This window comes from Mixophyes fleayi, chromosome 2 (assembly GCF_038048845.1).
Source record: "Mixophyes fleayi isolate aMixFle1 chromosome 2, aMixFle1.hap1, whole genome shotgun sequence".
NCBI classification, from domain to species: domain Eukaryota; kingdom Metazoa; phylum Chordata; class Amphibia; order Anura; family Limnodynastidae; genus Mixophyes; species Mixophyes fleayi.
Genome location: NC_134403.1, coordinates 30133672 through 30155932, shown reverse-complemented (window position 1 = coordinate 30155932; position 22261 = coordinate 30133672). Strand labels below are relative to the sequence as shown.

Below are 22261 nucleotides of genomic sequence, written 5' to 3'. Positions count from 1 at the left end.
CCAGATAAAGTGTTAAGCAGCGTCCCAAGATGATGGCTCAGTCCAAATAAACCATAGAAACAATAATTCCTGCTCAATTTGTCTTTGTTTATGCAAACGGTTACCGTGCTTTCAATTCTTCATAACATTATGGCAATCTAGGATACTGTCGCTTTTTACTGAAGCTAAGGTGCTAGTGTTCTGTTAGATACCCCCTAGATCGCATATTCTTAAGAGAGCCACAACTGTTCTAGTGGGTGGTCATTTCAGGAAACGCTCCTTAAGTAAATCCTATATATGTGTGTTAATTTGCGGAGTGAGCTGCCTCCTTAGTGGCAACGCATAACCAGAATTCAGATGCCCTCTTTGAAAACACTCATGTGTCACCTCCTCCAATAAAATCTAATCACCAGTTCACATTTACGCCATTACGTGGAGCGGGAGCTTATATCCGTCATACTAAACAACCTATGTGATGTGGTCCGGGACTCGCTGCAAAGCCCAAAGCTCTACACTTCAGTGCCTCTCTCATTGCTAAACATATTGCTTCTTTACTAAACTCTGTTATGTCATCTGGTCCTATTCCCAAGGCAAGGAAAACAGCTAGAGTCATTACAACCCAAACAAGTAATGACAGAACCATTATTAGATACTATAGACCTATTTATTTTACTGCCTGTATCAGTCGTAGCAGAAAGGTGTCAATTCCCAAATCAGCAGACTTTACAAAACAATACATTTCTTTATAGAACAAAAATGCTGTTTAGCTCTCATAGCCAGATAGCGCATAGTATATCTGATTGTATATCTGATGCTAATGCCTATTATAGGCTATGGCAGGGTTTCCCAAACCCAGTCCTCAGGGCTCCCCAACAGTGCAGGTTTTCCATATCTCCTTGCTGGAGCACATGTGTATTCATTACTGACTGACACATTGTAACAGATCCACAGGTGGTCCTAATTATGTCAGATGTGATCCTGAAAACCTGCACTGTTGGGGAGCCCTGAGGACTGTATTTGGGAAACCCTGGGCTATGGGGATGCTGTTTATGGTACTGCCCTTCTGATTCACCCTGACAAGCTAAATATACTTTTAAAAAAAACCTTTGTGTCATGTCTTTGAAGTTCTCATGTAGCGGACACTTGGCCTGTTAATCCTTCACACATTTTCTGGACAAGTTACTCAAATACCTGAACAGACTTCTTACCTTCAGATAGCAGCACTTATCAACTAAGATCTACTTCCAGAATCCTGCTAGTGGTTCCTATTTCTGGTACAACCTGAGTCACGTGAAACTGCCGCCTGTCTGAGACCATTCCAAGCTTCTATCACCCTGTCACCCTGTTCTATAAGAAGGCTTGTGATTGTAATCCTTAATACCTTCTGTCTGCAACCAGGTCACAATTGTAGTTGATGTTTCCACAACACACTTGAAAATGAGAGGGGAATATGTTTCTTCCTAGTAAAATACTTCATAAATAAATTAATTGTTTAAGTGTGGCTCCGCGTGTAATCTTTAGGGAAATTATGATATCGGTATTCTTCTTTGTTTTTACTAACCGGATTAGATTTCTTTTAGATTTCTAATTGGGAGTGTTTGTTTCCTTTTCACCCCATCCTCAAGATGTTGGGATGGATATATGTATGGATTCATGTTTTTATTTTTTATCCATCATAGTTGTATCACTCTCTCAGAATCTGCAGCTAAGGTGGACTCACACCTCACTTCTTTTAGCCTAAAGTTCCAGATCACTCACTTGATATATTCTTTGAGATGTTTTCGCAGGTCTTGATCCGTGTTTGTGTTGTCTGCTTACAGGAGTAAACACGGAGCCACGAATTACATCCCTGAGCAGTTCCTGGATGAGTTTATAGACTTGGTGATCTGGGGCCATGAGCACGAGTGTAAGATTGCACCCACCAGGAACGAGCAGCAGCTATTCTACGTGTCTCAGCCGGGGAGTTCCGTGGCTACGTCTCTGTCCCCCGGAGAGGCAGTCAAGAAGTAGGTCCATTGAGTGCATTAGAATTCTAGAATTTCAGACATGTAAAATCTTTGCTTGATCAGTATTGTATGATAATGCTATGAACACTTATTTTCATATTGAGCGCTCATATTCCTGGAAGAAGAGTCTCATTGAAAAATGATTACACTGCAAAATAATTTTCTGTTTTTAATATTTTTTGTTTACCTAAGTAAATACTCTGCTCTGATTTAAAAATGTCCTGTTGCTATTTATTCCGTTATTTACCTTTTTATTCAATGGATCTATCATTGTATGCTGCGAGAGGGAAAAATCCAGAAGGCGGTTTGTTTAATTCTAAGTGTCTTTTACCACTGTAGGCTACAGCGATGGTAATCAAAAAGCTAATCCCTAAAGTTTGTTTCTAGTTTGGATACATAATAAAAAAGGCACATTCTTATTTCATGTTTGTAATATATATGATGATATGTGTGAGTGTTAGATTTGTTTAAAGTTGTCTAAATATGCAGATTAGACTCAGACACTGATCATACGTGGCATATGCCCTTATTTGCATTTTCATAGCACAGATGTCTCATGAAATGCAATGACCATTCATAGCCAGGGAACCTTGCATGCTATCAAATCAGTTCTTTATATCGAATATGTTGTGGAATTATAAATGTGCGCAGCCTCGCTGGGAATCCAGGTTATTTCAATAATTAGTGAGCAGCAATCTCTTAGTGTGGTAAAAATATGCAAATTAAATTCTTTTGTCTTGAGACAGGGAACAGCATGTTAAAGAACAAACACTTTTTTTTTTTGTAGGATTTGGAACTAAATGAATTTATGCAGGTACAGTGCTTAATATTGTATGCTTAGGATTAGCAGAGCTAAACACCAAATAAACGCTGTATGTTCCATGTTATTGCCTAAGGAATAGAACTCTGATTCTATCAGACACTCCCCAGTATCTCAAAGTTCCAAAGCTCTTTCCACTCACCCAGGTCTAGTCAGACATCGCCTTACATCATGTCTGCATGATCCCTCCTATCCCCTTAGTAATGTAAGCTCATTAGAGACCAGCCAAGCGGCTGACCCCCTGCTCATCACAAAGCAACAATTGTTATCCTTACTTTATTTTTATGCCTTTAAATTGTAAATCTTCACAAGATTTATTTATATAGCGCCAGTCATATTACGTAGTTCTGTACAGAGGATGTGTTATCATTCACATCAGTCCCTGCCCCATTGGAGCTTACAATCTAAAATACACACACGTACACACAAAGCATAAAATACAAGCAAAACCCTTATGAAAAGGCCTTAGGAAAAAAAAAGAAATGTTCACAAATGTACATAGTAAAGACACCATACACATAAGATGTTATGGACATTGTAAGTGATTGTATAATCTACCTTACTACAAGCTGTTGTACAGATCTGGACACCTGTCAGTAAGAAAGACGTAGCAGAACTAGAAAGTACTAGACAAGCAGGGAATAGAGGGGTTAAACTATTAAGTAGGACCTGTCCGATCAGGTTCTGAAATGTACAGCTAAACTTGCTAACTAACTTTGTGGAGTAAGAAGTAATTGTTGCTTGAATTTTGCCCCTATGGTGGCTGCAGTAATAGAAAAATGTATTACACTTATATTATATTATATTATAGGGTGCCGCCGCTGTTTTTCAACAGCGCATCTCACACATGATCACTGACTGGCGTCAGTGATCATGTGATATTCTGTCCGGCGGCGCCTCTGAGGTATCACACTGTCTGTCACTGACAGACAGTGTGAATAAAGTTCTCCCCTCCCCTCTCAGCATGCATCGCGAGGAGCAGCTAGAGGAAGAAAAGGTAAGCAAAATGTAATTATTTTTTTATTTAGTGTGTTCGGGGGGCGGCAGCGGCGAAATTTTGCCTAGGGCGCCGTGAACGCTAGCACCGGCCCTGCACTGAACACATACATTAGTGTTGTGGATTCCAAACTTTTTCAGTTCAAGGCACCCTTAGGGTCTCCATAATTTTTTCAAGGCACCCCTAAAGCCAAAATTATTACCAAGTAGTCCTCCGCCTTGCTTACCACTGGTCCTGGCCGAGGCACCCCTGTGAGATTGCCGAGGCACCCCAGGAAGCCTAGGCACACAGTTTGAGAACCACTGCATTAGTGCACACTCACTCGCTTTTGGAGAGTGCCTCTTTGTGGACTCTTCGTGTTAATTTTTTGCAGCCTGAGATGGACATTTGGCTCTGACTTACAATGTCACTTTAAAGCACTGGCTGCTGTTTTTTGACCACACTCTTTATTGTTTGCAATCTTTCATTTTTTTCTCCAAAAATCGTGCTTGCTGGAGCCTCATTTATGAGGATGTCCTTATTTCTTGTGTCATAGGAAATGTAGTCTTATCTTGCTATAAGTCCACCTATAAGTTAGATTTCCCATAGAAAGTGTGTCTGGATTGGCCCACAGTCCAAAAATGAGCTCCCAATTCACCCACCTACTCCCGTGTAAAGCAGCATTTTAGATCCTGCGCAGCTATCTTTCTTCAGTACCCTTATAAACAAACGGAATTGCTGCATTATTAAACACATTAAAAAAATAACCACCCCAAAAGGAGAACAAACTACATTTTGTTTACTAACACTTATTTATATAATGCCAGCATACTCCACAGCACTTTACAATTAGGGGCAAACACAGTAGCAAGACTGCGGTAGATTTGCTAAAACTTCTAAGAATGAAAATTGGAGTTGTTGCCCATAGCAACCAATCAGATTCTAGCTATCATTTAACTAGTACATTCTAGAAAATGGTAGCTCGAATCTGATTGGTTGCTATGGGCAACTCCTCCACTTTTCCTTTGTAGAAGTCTTATTAAATCAACCCCTGGGCATTAACAGATAGAGAGGGCTGCTGGCACATTCATAATGTATAGGACTATGCTTTAGCACGACTTTGTAAATTTCCCTTATTAGCTTTTATTTTCTTGTTTAAGCAGTGTAAATAATTTTTATGTCTTTACTTGATCAAATAAACTGTAAATGGCAGAACGCGGAACACTGTGAGGATCAGTCTCTATGGAGATCTTCAGTGCGTGCTCTTATTTGCTTCTATTTCTGTTACTTGTGTTCAATGATGTTATTTCATTTATTCAGAATGCATTGGTTTTGTTTTGCTTTATTGCATTTATAAATCCACTCTGTTACATGCGTCTCCCAGGCACAATATGTTTATTGCGTGGTGTGTAGTACGATGTTTTATACTCACTATTTATGGATAAGATTCTATTACCAGCAGAAATGTCATTCCCGAAATCTACAGATTGTTGCTTCATACAAAGCAAGATTAGCCTTATCCTCCCGTTTGTGCAAGTACAGATTTTAATATCAATTCTATTTATACAGAAAATACAGTTGTATCTTTCTACGTATATTTTATATATAGTTCCACTGGACATTTTTTTCAGTTTTACAATCTAGTTGTGTTGCCTTGTGCTTAGTGAGATGTATTTAGTTGGATTAAGGCTCCAATATAGTCTCTGGGGGAATTTTTAGGAGCCTGAAGAAAATGGAGAGATGCTGTGTATTTTTTTGTGCACATTTGCCTTTTTGTCCACGCTACATGTTTTTGGAAGTGCATTTTATGGTCTCATAGGAATCCACATTAAGCAGAGGATATCACTTCACAGTACTTACTACTGTCACATTCAGACCACCCTTTAAAATGTTACTGGTTGGAGCTCTATGGGGGGAATTCAATTGGCCGCAAGTTTTTCTTTTTAACAGCGTTAATACATTTTAATACGTTTTTTTTTTTATCATTTTCGAGCGGGTTAACTTTACCCGCGATTCAATTCCATTTTTAGCATAGCGTTTTTTTCATGAAACGGTCCTCTCGCGCTCCAGTAGAAGGTCTATTGAAAGTATAGGGTGTGCGAGAGGCAGCCGCGTTAAAAGCTATTCAATTGTTTTTAATTAAACAGTCCAATGTGCTGTTTTATCTCGCACCTCTTTGGGGTGTGCTAAAAATAAAAAACCTAAGAAAACTATTTGAAATTATGTAATAATGAAAGAAAAAAGATAAACTATGTTTATCAGTAATGCATAACATGAAAAAGTTGATTTTATTTAAAAAAAAATTATAAAAAAAACATTAAAAAAAACGCCAATTAATTATATTTATGTATGTTTTTTTTACTAATATGTATGTACTAATGTGTTTTGACATGGTTTAGATGATTCCATAGTAATAAATAAGTAAATAAAAAAATATGCTAAAAGAAAGTACTGTATGTAGATATTATCAAATAGAAAGGTTGTGTAATGCAATCTAATGTATGCAAATGTATTTTAATCCTTTTTTTTTTTTTATACATGACCACGTTAAACCCTCCCCTTAACTCACCTAAAAATTTGCATGCACCAATGATTAACGTGCGGGGGCAGCGGTACCTTTTTTTCAATTGAATTGCACGAGTTTTAACGCTGCGTTGACTAAAAATAGTCGCAATAGCAGTTAAAATCCAGCGCAGGATTTTTTTTTTTTTAACAATGCGGGAAAAAAAACAACTACTCACGGTCAATTGAATTCCCCCCTGTATATGTGCTAAATAAGACATTGGGAGTAAAGGAATATTGTTTTATTTTTTAAAATTACATGCATCACATTCCATGTAGAATTTAAATTAAAATTTTATTGGCTTATGTGTGTAAATGAATGCATTCTCTTATATCAGATGCGTGTGTGTGGCTTAATAGAGGTCCCATTGAAAGTAAGGTCCGCAACACGATTACTGACAATACAGATAACGTGTAAAAGTTTTGCATTTCAATAAAGGAAACCTGGGGATCGATGTTTCAAACCTTTTAAAAATGAAAAGTGGAGATGTTGCCCATAGCAACCAATCAGATTCTTGCTATCATTTATCTAATACATTCCAGAGAATGATTACTAGAATCCATTTACTATAGGCAAGACCTCCACTTTCTGTACAGAGGATGTGTTGTCACAGGATTGAAACATTTACCCCCTGCAATATGTCATCTCCACTGCTTGATGTTCATCAGAGTGTCTATTTCCTTTAAACCGTTACTTCTGCTTCCACTAAACCGTTACTTCTGCTTCCACTAAACCGCTACTTCTCCTTCCAGTAAACTGTTACTTCTGCTTCCACCAAAACCGTTACTTCTCCTACCAGTAAACCTTTACTTCTGCTTCCACTAAACCATTACTTCTCCTTCCAGTAAACCGTTACTTCTCCTTCCAGTAAACCGTTACTTCTGCTTCCACTAAACCGTTACTTCTGCTTCCACTAAACCGCTACTTCTCCTTCCAGTAAACTGTTACTTTTGCTTCCACCAAAACCGTTACTTCTGCTTCCACTAAACCATTACTTCTCCTTCCAGTAAACCGTTACTTCTGCTTCCACTAAACCGTTACTTCTGTTTCCACTAAACCGTTACTTCTGCTTCCACTAATCCGTTACTTCTCCTTCCAGTAAACCGTTACTTCTGCTTCCACTAATCCGTTACTTCTGCTTCCACTAAACCGTTATTTGTGCTTCCACTAATCCGTTACTTCTCCTTCCACTAATCCGTTACTTCTGCTTCCACTAATCCGTTACTTCTGCTTCCACTAAACCGTTATTTGTGCTTCCACTAAACCGTTACTTCTGCTTCCACTAAACCGTTATTTGTGCTTCCACTAATCCGTTACTTCTCCTTCCAGTAAACCGTTACTTCTGCTTCCACTAATCCGTTACTTCTGCTTCCACTAAACCGTTATTTGTGCTTCCACTAATCTGTTACTTCTCCTTCCAGTTAACCGTTACTTCTGCTTCCACTAAACCGTTACGTCTGCTTCCACTAAACCGTTACATCTGCTTCCATTAAACCGTTACTTCTGACATATCTGTGTTACAAAATAGATGAATAGAAGAACTACCCCATTCCACCCCCTTGCAACACAATAACAACCCAAAAATCTTAATAGTAAGTCATTGTAGGCATCTGCTTAAAGATATACTATAAGAGGTAAAGTCCCGTCGTCGCACTGGCACCGAAATTCTGCCATGTCTCCGTTCTTTCCTTAAAGGGGAGCTCACTTCAATGGTTTCCTTTTTTGTTAAGCGACCAGGAAAGTGAATGTGAAAATATTGTTTGTTTTTATGTTCTGTCTTTGACGTTGAATTTATTTCCATGTAACATGTAGCCATGTGGGATCCTCTGTAGTCCCTTCTGATCCGTTCCTTTCTCTTTTTTCCTCTTGTCCTCTTCCCCCTCTTAACAAAAAAAAATAAATGTAAAACAAATGACTGATACGAAAGTAAAGTACTTCTTCCTAGGGTTGGAAACGGGAGTGGTGCAGGTATAAATGTGGGGTGGAAATTTTTAGCACACATAAGAGAATGTCTTATGCAAGAAAACAAGAAGAACAATGGTGGTGCTTCAAATGGATTGCGGTTTATAGCAGGCAGAATGGGGTTAGTGTGCCTTCAAGGTGGCCACACGCCACGGTTTCCTAGGCAACAACAGGCAGTTGGCCAATTGCCCCAAGGCTTATCAACCTGCTTAATAATGATCCAATCAAAATGAAGCTCCAATCTGTAGGATCTTGCCCACATAGCGCGTGATTCGTTGTTTGTTTTTCATTCACCCACCTGTGGCAGAATTTGATACAGATCTGGTGATTGTGCTGAACAATGGGATCTCAGCTTTTGTGTCCACCTTTAGCTTTTACGCACATCTTTAGTTTACAGTCGCATTCCAAATATATTATATTTATTAGATTATACTTGATCACAAATTAAAATGAATGACAAACACTTACATTTCCATTACATTTTTGGAAGCAGCTGCTTTGGGCAAATCAGCCCAACTTTCTAATTAAAATAATATAAAGGCTGCATGAAAAACATTGCTGAAAATCCATTTCAACTTTTTTCATGAGTTCTTAGTTTATATAATAGATCGCACATAGAATTAAACTTGTGAACAAATCTATAATGTATGTATGTAATTTGTGCTGCTTTCAGAAATACATTTTAAATCTGTATAGTCCAAGTCCATGTTTACCTACGCTGTCATTGATTCCATTCCTCTAGATGTCTCCTATTCTTCCTTTCTAGACACGTTGGCTTATTACGAATCAAAAACAAGAAAATGAACATGCAGAAGATCCCCCTGCAGACCGTGCGTCAGTTCTTCATCGAAGATGTTGTTCTGTCCGACCACCCAGATATATTCAACCCAGACAACCCCAAAGTGACACAAGACATAGAAAACTTTTGCACTGAGAAGGTAGTTGCTTGTTCTTCTTTTTTGTGTTTGTTTTTTTTTATTTGCTTTCCTGCGTAAATTTGTTTTGTACTTTCTGTATGTGTGGAGTTGTTTATTTTATTTTATGAAATTGAAACTTCTCGAAACCTCTACGGTTTTCTCTCACTTTGTTCAGAGGCACAAAGATAGTTCTCTTACCGGATCAAACAATGGAGAGAACTTCATCTACGCAGCAGAGAGTGAGAAGTATGATTGAGAGTAATACTGGCTTGCAGCCTGTTGAAGATCGCTGTATACAAATTGACAGACTGGTGCAGATGACATTATGTGTTTAGAATCCTGATTATGTCCCAGAACTAGAGTAAGCAAGCTAAAGGAAGAATCTCACCTAAAAATAATAGGTTCCCTGCAGTGGAGAGAGGTGAACAAAAACCTGTACTTTACTGACCTGCTATGTTTGCTCTGTTGATTTTCATCAAATTGCAGTTTATTAAGCATTAGCAAATACAAAAGGGAGAAAAAGGTATGCAGCTTTTCATTAAAACCGCCACAAAAATACTTTTTATAGAAAAAAGGCGACACAAAACCCATAATACAACAACAATAGTTGTTAATATGCATATGTTGCCTTCAGATAATGGTAACATCCATTCCATTGATTGAAATAATATCCATGAGAATGCAGCCTATTAATTCAGTAAGAGTCTTTGACACCATTTGAGGCACAAAGTTCATATGAATAGTGCGTCTCAGTGATGTCACATCTTCTAGTGAATCGATAGGCTGCATTGTCATGAACATTGTTCAGGCCACTTATGGTGTGTGAACTCTTTTTCAGTTCCACATCCAGCAAACAAACAAAAAAAAAAAGTTAAAAAAAGTTGGTTGTATGATCTACGTTTCATGTAGCGGTGCAGTTGACACCACAGTCTGCATGCATCCGTTTTACAGGAGCCTCACATCACTACTCTCTGCTCCATCCATTATGCAACATGTCACTTCCCACCCTCCTCACATCATATCACTGCTCCTGTCACACACAGCTCTGACCTCACTAACACATCTCACTTCTCCTGATATACTCTGTGCTGCTGGGTGACCCTGCTCCTTCCACTATATAACTCTCAGTCTGTGGCTTCCTGCTGCTTCTATTACCCTCATCACATCATGTCACTGCTCCTGTCACATGCAGCCCTATACAATCACACTAAGTGGACAGGACACTCCTCTCCTTCTGCGAACATTCTAATGATTTGATTGGTTACAGGTTGTTCTGTCTCCGCCCAATTTAAACCTGAGTACATCCTGAATGAGCAGGAGTTTATGATGGATTTCAGCAAGAGATGAATATTTAATACTATAAAGTGCTCAGCCCATGGTGATCTGAGGGCAAAGTGATATAGGATTTTGTGCCAAGGGAGCATGCCTATCTGGCAGAGGGTGCACCTAGTGCTTTAGAAATATCAGGCTGCCCTCCAATCCCCTTCTACAATCTGGAAAAGCTTGCATTGTTGGTTAGCTAGTTATGCATCCCATTATGACTCGCACCCAGTGTTCTCAAATGTGACACGTTCTTTATTTCTTAATATGAGAGACCTGGCACCAGCATCAATAAATCATTGTATTTCTTACAGATCGAAACAATGCTGGAGGCAGCTGAAAGGGAGCGTCTGGGAAATACTCGTATGCCAGATAAACCTTTGATAAGATTGCGGGTAAGACACATTGCTTGGGGCATGGTCTTGGGGGAAAGTCTCCACGGTCATATGGTGTGTGATAAATGTAACTACTCTAAACCTTCACAGGGTTGTCCACCTTCGGCCACGCCCCGAGCCAATTAGGACCAACCCTACCCCATGTACTCCTGAGTTCCCCCAGTGCTACTAGAATGCAGCCGCCTTGCACCAGCAGAGTTGAGACATAAGAGAGCTGTCTCAGTTGGAGAGCACACATTATGTAGCTTTTTAAGCAGCTACTTGGAGGTTGTTCAGTAAATGAAGTTGCTGATTTGTCCTTGGATTCATTTCCGTCACAAGCTGCTTTCATTGTGTACATAGTAGGTGGAGTTTGACTCTCTCGCATGTTCTCTGCCTACGCTTTCTGTACTGTGCTCTTCCTCTGTCAGTGGCGACACTGTGTGGCTGTAATCCAGCAATGATGAGGGGTCCTGGGAAGCAGACCCCCCAGGGAATGGGTACGTGTGTCTCTAAATGTCTTTATAGTTACTGAGTTTTCAGATCTTCCCTCCAGGAGATGTGGAGGGCCGCTTTGTGAAGTCAGCAGTGTACGGGACGTAATGACATGACTTTTGTCATAGCGCCCTGCATCATCATGATGAGTTTCGCTTACCGCGTTACTGTCTGGCCCGGCTTCAGGGAAATTGACAGACTCTTTCTGAAGTCCACCTACTATTTCAGTAGTCTCCTGTACATTCCGGGAGAGTCAACAGCTATGGACAATAGAAACATAACTTTATTAATCAATTGATTAATTTTAAAAGCCATGTGCTTATAGTGGGTCTTATGTGGTCTCAGTGATTCCGAAGGACTCTGATCAAAAAAGGAAACCTTCCCTTCTCTCCAGAGTGTTATACGGTTATAATGAATAACTGTTCACATGACACACAGAATCCAGGACAAGCCCGTACACTATAAATATCTTGTTAGACAAAAAGTGAAATAATATGTTGCAGGTTGAGGAAAGAGGGGCCAGGGAGAAGCATTTGGGTAGCAAAGTGTAAGAAGAATTGGTTCACATTTATTGGCTAACCAATCACAGATTGTAACTCCCAGTTGTTGCTCACAGTCATATAAACACATTTTCCATTCATGCGTCAAGTGGGGAGTCGCTAGAATAAGTCTTGTGAACTAGGGACCCCGTGTTTACCTATGACGTGCTGATTGCTGTACATTTCATGCTAGGCATTCCGTTACTCTTATTTTGGTCTTAGTTTATATTTTTCTGTTTTGCTGTATAAAGCTACTTCCAAGTAGAAATAGTGTATTGTTAAAATTAAGGTTAAATTGACATCATAAAGAACTTTTTGGCCTGACATTGACTGCTGTATAGGTAACTCCGTTTTTTAAAACTGTGATTATTTCCACCTCCTGTTTTTATGTTCTAACTAGTTCCTAATGAATTGGTAGGCTGAATATTGGTTCAACCCCCATAGTAGCTGCCCCCACTGAATATAATCAATGGGCAGCACAGTGGCCCAGTGGTTAGCACTTCTGCCTTACAGCACTGGGGTCATGAGTTTGATTCCTGACCATGGCCTTATCGGTGTGGAGTTTGTATGTTCTCCCCGTGTTTGCGTGGGCTTCCTCCGGGTGCTCCGGTTTGCTCCCACACTCCAAAAACATACTGGTAGGTTAATTGGCTGTTATCAAAATTGACCCTAGTCTATCTCTCTCTCTGTGTGTCTATGTTAGGGAATTTAGACTGTAAGCTCCAATGGGGCAGGGACTGATAGCGCCACTAATCCCGCAGCGCTGTACAGAGAGTACAGCGCTGCGGAATTAGTGGCGTTATATAAATAACATGATGATGACGCTGATGATGAATGGATACACTTGGATGTATTCATGTAATAGGAAAATGTAACTGATTTAGTATTATAGTTTTGAAGAAGTAATTATTCTCTTCTAGATTAATAACTATTACGGCGGTTCCCAAACTGTGCGCAGCGGCTCCCAGGGGTGCCGCAGCGCTGTCACTGGGGTGCCGCGGGCCAGACATATAAAAAAAGAAAGAACACAGACTTACCAATCCGTCGGGCGCCGGGACCCAGCAGCCCCCTCTCTCCCGCAGCTGTCACTGAATCTCAACGTCAGTGACAGCTGCTGCGGGAGAGAGGAGGCTGCTGGGTCCCGGCGCCCGATGGATTGGTAAGTTTCTGTGTTCTTTCTTTTTTATATGGCTGGCGCGGGGCAGAGTGAGAGGGATCATGGAAGAGGAGGAGGACCGATGGCAGAGGAGGGGGACAGAGGGCAGAGGAGGGGGACAGAGGGCAGAGGAGGGGGACAGAGGGCAGAGGAGGGGGGCAGAGGAGGGGGACAGATGGCAGAGGAGAGGGACAGAGGGTAGAGGAGGAGGACAGAAGGCAGAGGAGGGGGACAGAGGGCAGAGGAGGGGGACAGAGGGCAGAGGAGGACAGAGAGCAGAGTAGGGGGACAGAGGAGGGGGACAGAGGGCAGAGGAGGGGGACAGAGTGACAGATGGCAGAGGAGGGCGGCAGAGGAGGGGGACAGAGGGCAGAAGAGGAGGGTAGAGGAGGGTTACAGAGGGCAGAAAAGGGGGACAGAGAGCAGAGGAGGGGGACAGAGGGCAGAGGAGGGGGACAGCGTGACAGAGTACAGAGGAGGGGGACAGAGGGCAGAGGAGGGGACAGCGTGACAGAGGGCAGAGGAGTGGGACAGAGGGCAGAGGAGGAGGGCAGAGGAGGGGGACAGAGGGCAGAGGAGGGGGACAGCATGACAGAGGGCAGAGGAGGGGGACAGAGGGCAGAGGAGGGGACAGTGTGACGCATGGCAGAGGAGGGGACAGCGTGAGAGAGGGCAGTGTGTCTGGTTGCAGAGGGGGCAGTGTGCCTGGTTGCAGAGGGGGCAGTGTGCCTGGTTGCAGAGGGGGCAGAGTGTCTGGATGCAGAGGGGCATTTTTGCATACAACTAAATAAGTATTTCTGTCGTGACCTAAATACTTATTACAATTTTTTGACCCAACTGCTTCTAAAACAGGACTGCTCAATAATTATTTTGGAGGGGTGCCTTGAAAAAATTTGGAGACTCTAAGGGTGCCGCGAACTGCAAAAGTTTGGGAACCACTGGACTATTATAATTATGAAGCCACACAGCCATGGTTACACATCCTTCCACCATTCAAGAAAGGAACATTTTAAATGAAAACTAAATGTAATCTAGCACCAAACTGTTCCAGATGAATACAAATTGTAGTTCAAAATAGAACAATTCAATATGTTTATTAAAATAAATAAATATGTTTTAAAGATTGCTAAAAAGTAAAATAATAGCATGAAACTTCAAAAAACACCAATACAGCAAAAAGGTTTTTTTCCACCTTCCGAGTACTCTAAATTATTACTGAGCCACTCTGTCAGTCTCTACATTGGCTGCCTGTATTTCAACGAATCCAATATAAAATTATTTTACTAACATACAAGGCCAGCAACAAGATTGCACCGACATACATTTTCTCACTTGTCTCAAAATATCTCCCAACTCGACACCTCCGTTCTGCACAAGATCTACGTCTCTCCTCCACTCTCATCACATCCTCCCATTCTTGATTACAGGACTTTTTCCGGGCTGCACCCACTTTGTGGAATTCCCTCCCACACACAGTAAGACTTTCCTCTAGTCTTCAAACCTACAAGCGTTCACTGAAAACCCACCTCTTCAGACAAGGTTATGATATTCCTCAACCACCATCCTAATCTCCCTGGGTTACCCTATTACCACCCTCTACACAGCTAACGCAAGACAACAACCCTCTGACCAACATTGCCACACACACAGCCCACTCAATACTTTTACCTTTGCAATCAACTGGTCCAGTGTGCAATATGATGTAGCAGATGCCCTTGTGTTTCATACTCCCTTTGTCCTATAGATTGTAAGCTTGCGAGCAGGGTTCTCTTACCGCTCTGTCTGTATGAATTACCCACTATTGTCTTATTAATGTTTGTTCCCAATTGTAAAGCGCTACGGAATTTGCTGGCGCTATATAAACAAATGTTGATGATGATAAAATACAGGGCTAAAAAGCACAGAAGAAAAGTAGAAAGAAAAGGTAACATTTGGTGAAATTTGCAGGAGGGCATGTACAAGTTAGTCAAGTCATGTGAAGGTGGACAACCCGTATACATATACTAGTATTAAATTGTTATGTTGTGACATAAAGCTTTGCTATTCCTCAGTCCATTCTGAGTTTGAGTTTAGTAGACTTAAACATAGCAAAAAGCTGCCATAGACCTCAAGAATTTGTAGCATCTAATAAGTGACAAACACTTAACGATTTCACTTTCCCTCTGACCTTGTGCTGGTCTCTCACCACAGCTAGAATACATTGCTGTGCTCATCTGACCTTCACTGTTACATTATTGAACATAATCGAGAAAGTCTGATGAATAAAACATATTTGTGGTAATTATGTGTAACCTTTGCAGACAAGAAGTTGTTTACTGTATGGTTTACAACTTAGAATAGAGGATTCTGGTTTTAACAGAAAAGAACACTGAGGGGCTTTTCTGGTGTTTTCGGAAAATCACGTTCCTCTGTGAAGGTTGAAAGAGCCTGTGCGAGCGGCAGATCAGCACAGGAATTTTGCCACACTCTTTCCCAAGCCAGAAGCCGTGTTTAAAGGGCACAGGAAGCTTAGGGGGAGATACAATTGCCGGTGATGTGGAATGCGAACATCACAGTGATGTCCGCTGCGCAAATTGCCGGACACTATGGTACAAGTATCCGAACATTTGTTCTGCGCATCTCTGCAGAGTGTGAGAAAAAAATAGCAGAGGTTCTTGTAAATTCTCCGAAGCGGACTCTCTCCATGGATGTTCCAGAGACACCACGCGCCAAATCGAATGTCTCTCTTAGTGTTGGAAGTTCCTGAGTTGATCTGTACCATGGAGAAGAAATGAGACTGTGAAAGTGACCGGCGAGAAACTATAGGAGGACAATACATAGACGGTGGAAAATTACAATGATGGGCAGAGAGTCAGCAACACTACATTTATTTCACTCACATCCCTGGCTCGCTGGCACCCCTCCCCCCCCCCCCCCCTTGTCGCCCTCTCCTCTGCCCTGACATCCTGTCCACTGAGACCTAGAACTCTGCACAATGGCTCAATCCACCCTCCTGGTCCCTTTCTCTTCCCTCCACTTACTTCCTGTCCACTGAGAGACCTTGTCAGCTGGCACACTTCCACCCCCCCCCCTTTTCCTTGTCGCCCACCCTCTCCTCTACCCTGGCATCTGGCATTCTGTCCACTGGGACTTTGTCGCCTGGCACACTTTCCCTAACCTTCCCTTGCTGCCAGCCCTCTCCTCTGGCATCCAGTTCACTGAGACCTTGTCCACTGGTACACTGTCCCCCACCTTTCTTTGTCGCCTGCCCTCTCCTCTCTACTTTGGCATCCTGTCCACTGGGACCTTGCAGCTGGCACAATACTCCCCCCTTTCCTTGTCGCCCACCCTTTCCTCTCTCCCTTGTCATCCAGCCACTCAACCCTCCTCCCTTTCCTTCCATCCCCTTTTCGCTCTTTCTATTGGCATCCTGTCCACTGAAACCATGTCCACTGGCATACTGTACCCTCCCCAGGGATCCTGTCCCCATCACCCTCTCTTTCCTTGACTTGTATAAAATAAAAACAAGATAAACATCAAATTAAATTTTATGTGAGTGTTTCATTTCTTAAAGCTGTGTGTATCTAATATATAAATGCTTAGTGGCGTCTGTCTGTCTGTCTGTCTGTGTGTGTGTGGGAAAAAAAAAAAAACAAGTTGCAGCGCCACCTGCTGGGCAGAGATATACACTGACCTACTAAATTCTTAGTGTGTGTGGGGAAAAAAATTCAAAAAGGGCTGAAATTTGGTAGGGCTCAAACTCATTTCGTGAGGTAATTTTACCTCATGAACACACATGTGTAGAGGCGTGCGTTAGTGTGTGTGTGTGGAAAAAACTATTCTCAGAAAGGGCTCATCCAATTGACCTGAAATTTGGTATACTGACATTATTTGACAAAAAAATTAGAATAGTCAAGTCAGTTAACTTCCATCATCCCCCCTTCCCCCACGTGGGAGGGGTAGTAAAGGGTAAATTTACGAGTTGAGGGGTCAAACTAATTTTCGTGAGGTAATTTTACCTCATGAACACACATGTGTAGTATATTACTGTGCTACCCGCCTTCCTAACAACTTTGCAAACACCCACTATTACTACTCACGCCTTCCTAACAAGTCAACAAAAATTACTACTCACGCACTACTGACAAGTCAGCAAAAATTACTACTCAGCGCTGTACTAAGTCCGCAAAATATAAACCACAATCCAACTTCTATAGCTCTCACTATCAAACAATAGCAAACAAATTCATTATCTTATTTTTATATTTTTATTCTTATTTAAATGGGGAGATCAAAAAAATACGCAAATGAACAAGAGAGGCGAAGGGCGAAAACTGTCCAAATGCGCAAATCAAGACAGAGTCAGCGTGAAGATATGCAAAAGCAGGAAAGAGAGGCAAATAGAATTGCAATGAGACAGTTAAGAGAGAGTCAGAATGACCAGATGCGAGAGCAGGAAAGAGAGGCAAATAGAATTGCAATGAGACCGTTAAGAGAGAGTCAGAATGACCAGATGCGAGAGCAGGAAAGAGAGGCAAATAGAAATGCAAAGAGACAGTTAAGAGAGAGTCAGAATGACCAGATGCGAGAGCAGGAAAGAGAGGCAAATAGAAATGCAAAGAGACAGTTAAGGGAAAGTCAGACTGAAGAGATGCGAGAGAAGGAAAGGCAGTCAAAAAGAGATGGAAGGAGACGATTAGCTGACGCTAAAAAGAAAAACTTAATGACAGATGCGTTAGTAACGCTCTTCCCTTGAGGAGGCATGGGCTATGGCCCAAATGCATGACAAGAACCTTTTTAACACCTTAAGTAGCTTGATTTGACTAGAATGCATGAGTATCATGCACGGGTTAACTTGTATGTGTGTGTGTATATATATATATATATATATATATATATATATATATATATATATATATATATATATATATATATATTTGTAACAGTGACTTGACATTGAATGAACATAAATACAGGAGAAATTAAATGGCTGCAATAAGATTGTGAACTTCATGGCCATCTAAAGTGTTTTATTGTATTGTACTGAATTTACAAGGAAAATAGGTTTTCTTTATACAATGGTGTTTTGGTTTTTACTAAGAAACAGCTTTTGAACTAATCATCTCTCATTCACAATATGTACAAGGCCATTTACTATGTCAAGTTCTATTGAGTGTTTACATGTGTGCCCACTCGTGTATGCAGCTCATGTATTTAAAGATAAATAACTGAAATGCATGTCCATATATAAAGGACCTACTAATAAGATATGTGTGTAATCGTTTAACACCATATTACCAAATATGACAATAAAAGAAGCACAGCCAGGAACAGGAAAGTTGGCCTGGCCATTAAGACTGGGTACACACTACAGGATTTTCAGCTGATTATCGGACCAACCACACAATAAACGACCGTTCGATCCGATATCGCATTAGTGTGTACGCTCCAACGATGAACGATTATTGCTCCAAAACACATTGCATCGTTTGATTTGATTTTTAAACCAGACTAAAAATCTCATTCAACGATGGAATGATGTCATTCCATGATGTCATCCCCTCCCCTTAGATTGTACGCTCCTCTGAGCAGGGCCATCTCTCCTCCTGTTTCCACCACTTCTAACTCTGCTCTCCAGCTACTTAGCCCTCCTCCTCGAGGGTCCTCCACCCCACGTCCACTCTCGCTCCCTCCTCCCCCCTTGGGGTCTCCCTGTCTTCCGCGCCCTCCTTCTTGGGCCCCGTCGTTTGCGGATCCTCCCTCCCCCTTCCCCGCCCTCTCTAGCTGTGCATTGAGCTTACTGAGTTGCTGTGTTTACTGTACTGTGCTGTCTCCCATTGTATTGTAATTTTGTTTGTCTCTGTACGGCGCTGCGGATGCCTTGTGGCGCCTTATAAATAAATATTAATAATAATAATAATAATTCCGGCAGTGTGTATGCACTCAGGATCGGCATTGTCCGTAGATCTCTATGGAATGTACAGAATCACGATCTCTTCAGCCGATGGTTTTGAGAGATGAAGAGCACAGATCTGACGGTAAATCTTGTAAAACGTGTATAATGTGTACACAGGGATCGTCATTCTGTCGTTGGTAAAATCGTATCGTATTGGGAGAAATTTTCTGTAGTGTCCACCCAGCTTAAGTCGGCCGCCCACTCAGGCGTCAGAAAAGGGCGACGATTATTTAAGTTGTCAGCCTAAATTGACTAGTTGACTAGTTTTCTTGACAATACTGCAGCGACTTGGCTGGATGGTAAGAAACAGAGCAATGACACAAACACACGGCAGTTCCTAGCACATCTAGGACACATTGGCACACAGCAGTGGCAGAAAAGAAAAATGGTGCAAGATGGACGTGTCTTTGGGCCAAACCGTTATGTTGGATGTTAAAAAAGAATCCAAAAATCTCTAGATCCGAGACGACGTAGCAATGACGTTTTGCCTCGTTTTCAAATCCGAAAAAGCACGAAGGCCGGCTCGGTACTCGGATATGCTAAGTTCGGGTATATTCGGTTCTCGGGAAACCGAGCCTGAGCATCTCTAATAATTATATGGTATTTGCAAATAAACAGTAACACCGTTCCTATGTGACTAGATAAACATCACAGGAGTGGTAGTAGACTTGGTGATCATGGTTGTCCATTCCTGGCCCAAAGAAAGAATGAAATTAAGCCCAATTTGGCCTGCCCTCTAATGTACTTGTACTTGTTCATGTATCTAATAAGGAAGTGTAAATGTCAGTTCCTGCAAGTGAGCTATATCCAGCTCAGCAGAAGATCAACCATTTAGAAAAGAGCTAGAAAAGATATATCTAATCCCTGGCTGATTGTCAGTGTGAGTCTTCTTAGGGGACTAGACCTAGATCGTGAATCCGTTATACTGACCTTAAAGCCGGTGCCATTGACAGCTGCTTATAATAGTTCCCTTCAGTAGTCTTTGCCTGAGGAGCATTTAAAATGTTCAGGAAAATGTGTTGAACTGTCCTATATTGTTTGTATCAGGTAATATTTGTAATAAATTGTTTTATTAAAAAAAACAAAAACCTATTAATATGAAGTGTATTTTTACACGTTTCCATACCGGGACAGAATGTTAGCTGTTTCGTATTCTATGAAGAAATTGCTGTGCAGTTTAGTGTAATCTTCTGTTCTCTGTTATCAGTTATATGAACGGTGGCCCAGACTGATAGTCAATGCGTGTAGGAAAATAGTCTCACACATAACGTTATCTCAAACATCTTCCTTTATGATAAGTTCCTGGAACTTTTATATACGTATTTGTACATTTTATTTGTAGTTCTTATACAAGCCAAGTTGTGGGTGTAGTGTGGTCCTTTCATTTATTCTAGGTGGTACCATAACCCCTGTTTACTTTCACCTTATGGGTATTCTGCCCAACTTTGTGTAATCTGTCCGTCTCCTCTTCTCCTTTAACCTGTCCAGGTGGATTACACGGGTGGTTTTGAACCATTTAACACTCTTCGGTTTAGCCAGAAGTTTGTGGATAAAACGGCCAATCCCAAAGACATAATACACTTCTTCAGACACAAAGAGCAGAAGGACAAAAAAGGTTTGTATGTTGTACACAGTTAATTCTAATACATGCATAAAGTTCTGTAAATATTCTGTGTATCAATGATTCATTATGATGCCATTGCTTATATGCATGAAGTTCTGATGTAATTAAGTGTTTTTTGTGGTTTTTTTATTAATTGAAAACTTGTTTATTATAAGGAATAACAGATACACTAATGTATATTGCTGACACCCCATTGCCTAGCTTATGTGCGCGTAATTATTTTACACAGACTCTATTATCAAACAGCCCCTTCTCCAGTAAACTTACAATTATTGTTCATGATGAAAAAAAGCCCACAGTAATCAGGGAAAATATAATGGTCTATTATCCATAACATGCACCACTTATGCAAGAATGTTATAACCTAATTTTCAAGGTACAACAGCCATGTATCATAGTGAGCACTAATTAGCTGCTGTAGCTCACTAAACAAAAAGCATAGAAAAATGTAATGAGCAGGTCGTCATCTACTGTACGATTTTCTGTTTTTGTTTAATAGACTGGAGATGGGAGAGGACAGGGAGGTTTAATGTATTTAATTAAGATTTGCTTATTTTGATAGTGTATGAGCACTTGGACAAGGGTTCGTTTTATATTTATTTCGCCACCACTTGTAATGTCTTGGATACATCATGAACAGATGTGACATAACTTAGATAAAAGGCATTAAGGATTAAGAATATAAACATGTTTATAGAGACGCAAAGAGAGAAGTTTTTAAAGCTTATGCGGAAGATTTAAGTGAGACAAGTTGGTTGTTCCAACGATGGGGATCCTGATAGGAGATGGCAAAGTAGCCAGATTCCTTATTGAATGTAGGGAATATATGAATGCTTCCGGAGGTAGATCTTAGGTGATAAGTGCTGTTAGCTGCAGGGGTAATAAATCTGTACATGTAATTAGGTAATGTCTTCAGAAAGTATAAGGGCAAAGCAAAGTAACTCTTATGTCTAGGCTCCAGTATCAAGCAGCCTAGATCTGATAACATGTCACAATGGTGTGATTCCTAGGTACACAGCAACACATAATGGCAGATTGAATTGTAAAGTGTACCAAGCTTGCTAAGGTGAGTATGGTAAGGTATATATGGAAAACTTTAATGGTCCTAGAACAGAGCCTTGTGTGTTCCCATAAGTAACATCTAAGTGGCTGGAGTTGGAGCCAGAGATCAACACAAACTGCGATCTTCTTGATAAATAGTGAAACCAGCTCAGTCCATGCATTTAGCATAGTACTCTATAATGTGATCCACAGAGTCAAAAGTTTTTGCAAAATCTAAGAATAATACATCAGTCAGCTGACCATGTTGCATTTCACACTGAATTTCATTGCAGATTTTTAATATCGTTGTTATTGTGGAATGGTTTAGTCAGTAGCTAGATTGACACGGACAAAGGAAATTTGTTCTTTTGTAGAGGCTGCTGATTTGGGAATTGACACATTTTCCAGGAATTTAGATGGTGTATACTCAGAGTTAGGTGCAAATATGTATCAATGATTCTGTCACTACGGGGGGTATTCAGTTGACCGTGAGTTTTTTTTCCCCCGCAGCATTTGATAAAAAAAATAAAAAAAATGTGGGTTTTTAACTGCTA

General features: G+C 40.9%; 1 protein-coding gene across 3 annotated transcripts in view; it reads left to right on the top strand.

The window, feature by feature from the left end:
* The window catches only part of MRE11 (MRE11 double strand break repair nuclease), a 187855-nt gene that overhangs the window by 60452 nt on the left and 105142 nt on the right, over positions 1 to 22261 (top strand). For all 3 annotated transcript variants that reach the window (XM_075198742.1, XM_075198743.1, XM_075198744.1), the window contains exons 8-11: positions 1800 to 1985; positions 9073 to 9244; positions 10858 to 10938; positions 20531 to 20657. In XM_075198742.1, the coding sequence (XP_075054843.1) occupies positions 1800 to 1985; positions 9073 to 9244; positions 10858 to 10938; positions 20531 to 20657 (566 nt within the window). The remainder of the gene's footprint in view (positions 1 to 1799; positions 1986 to 9072; positions 9245 to 10857; positions 10939 to 20530; positions 20658 to 22261) is intronic.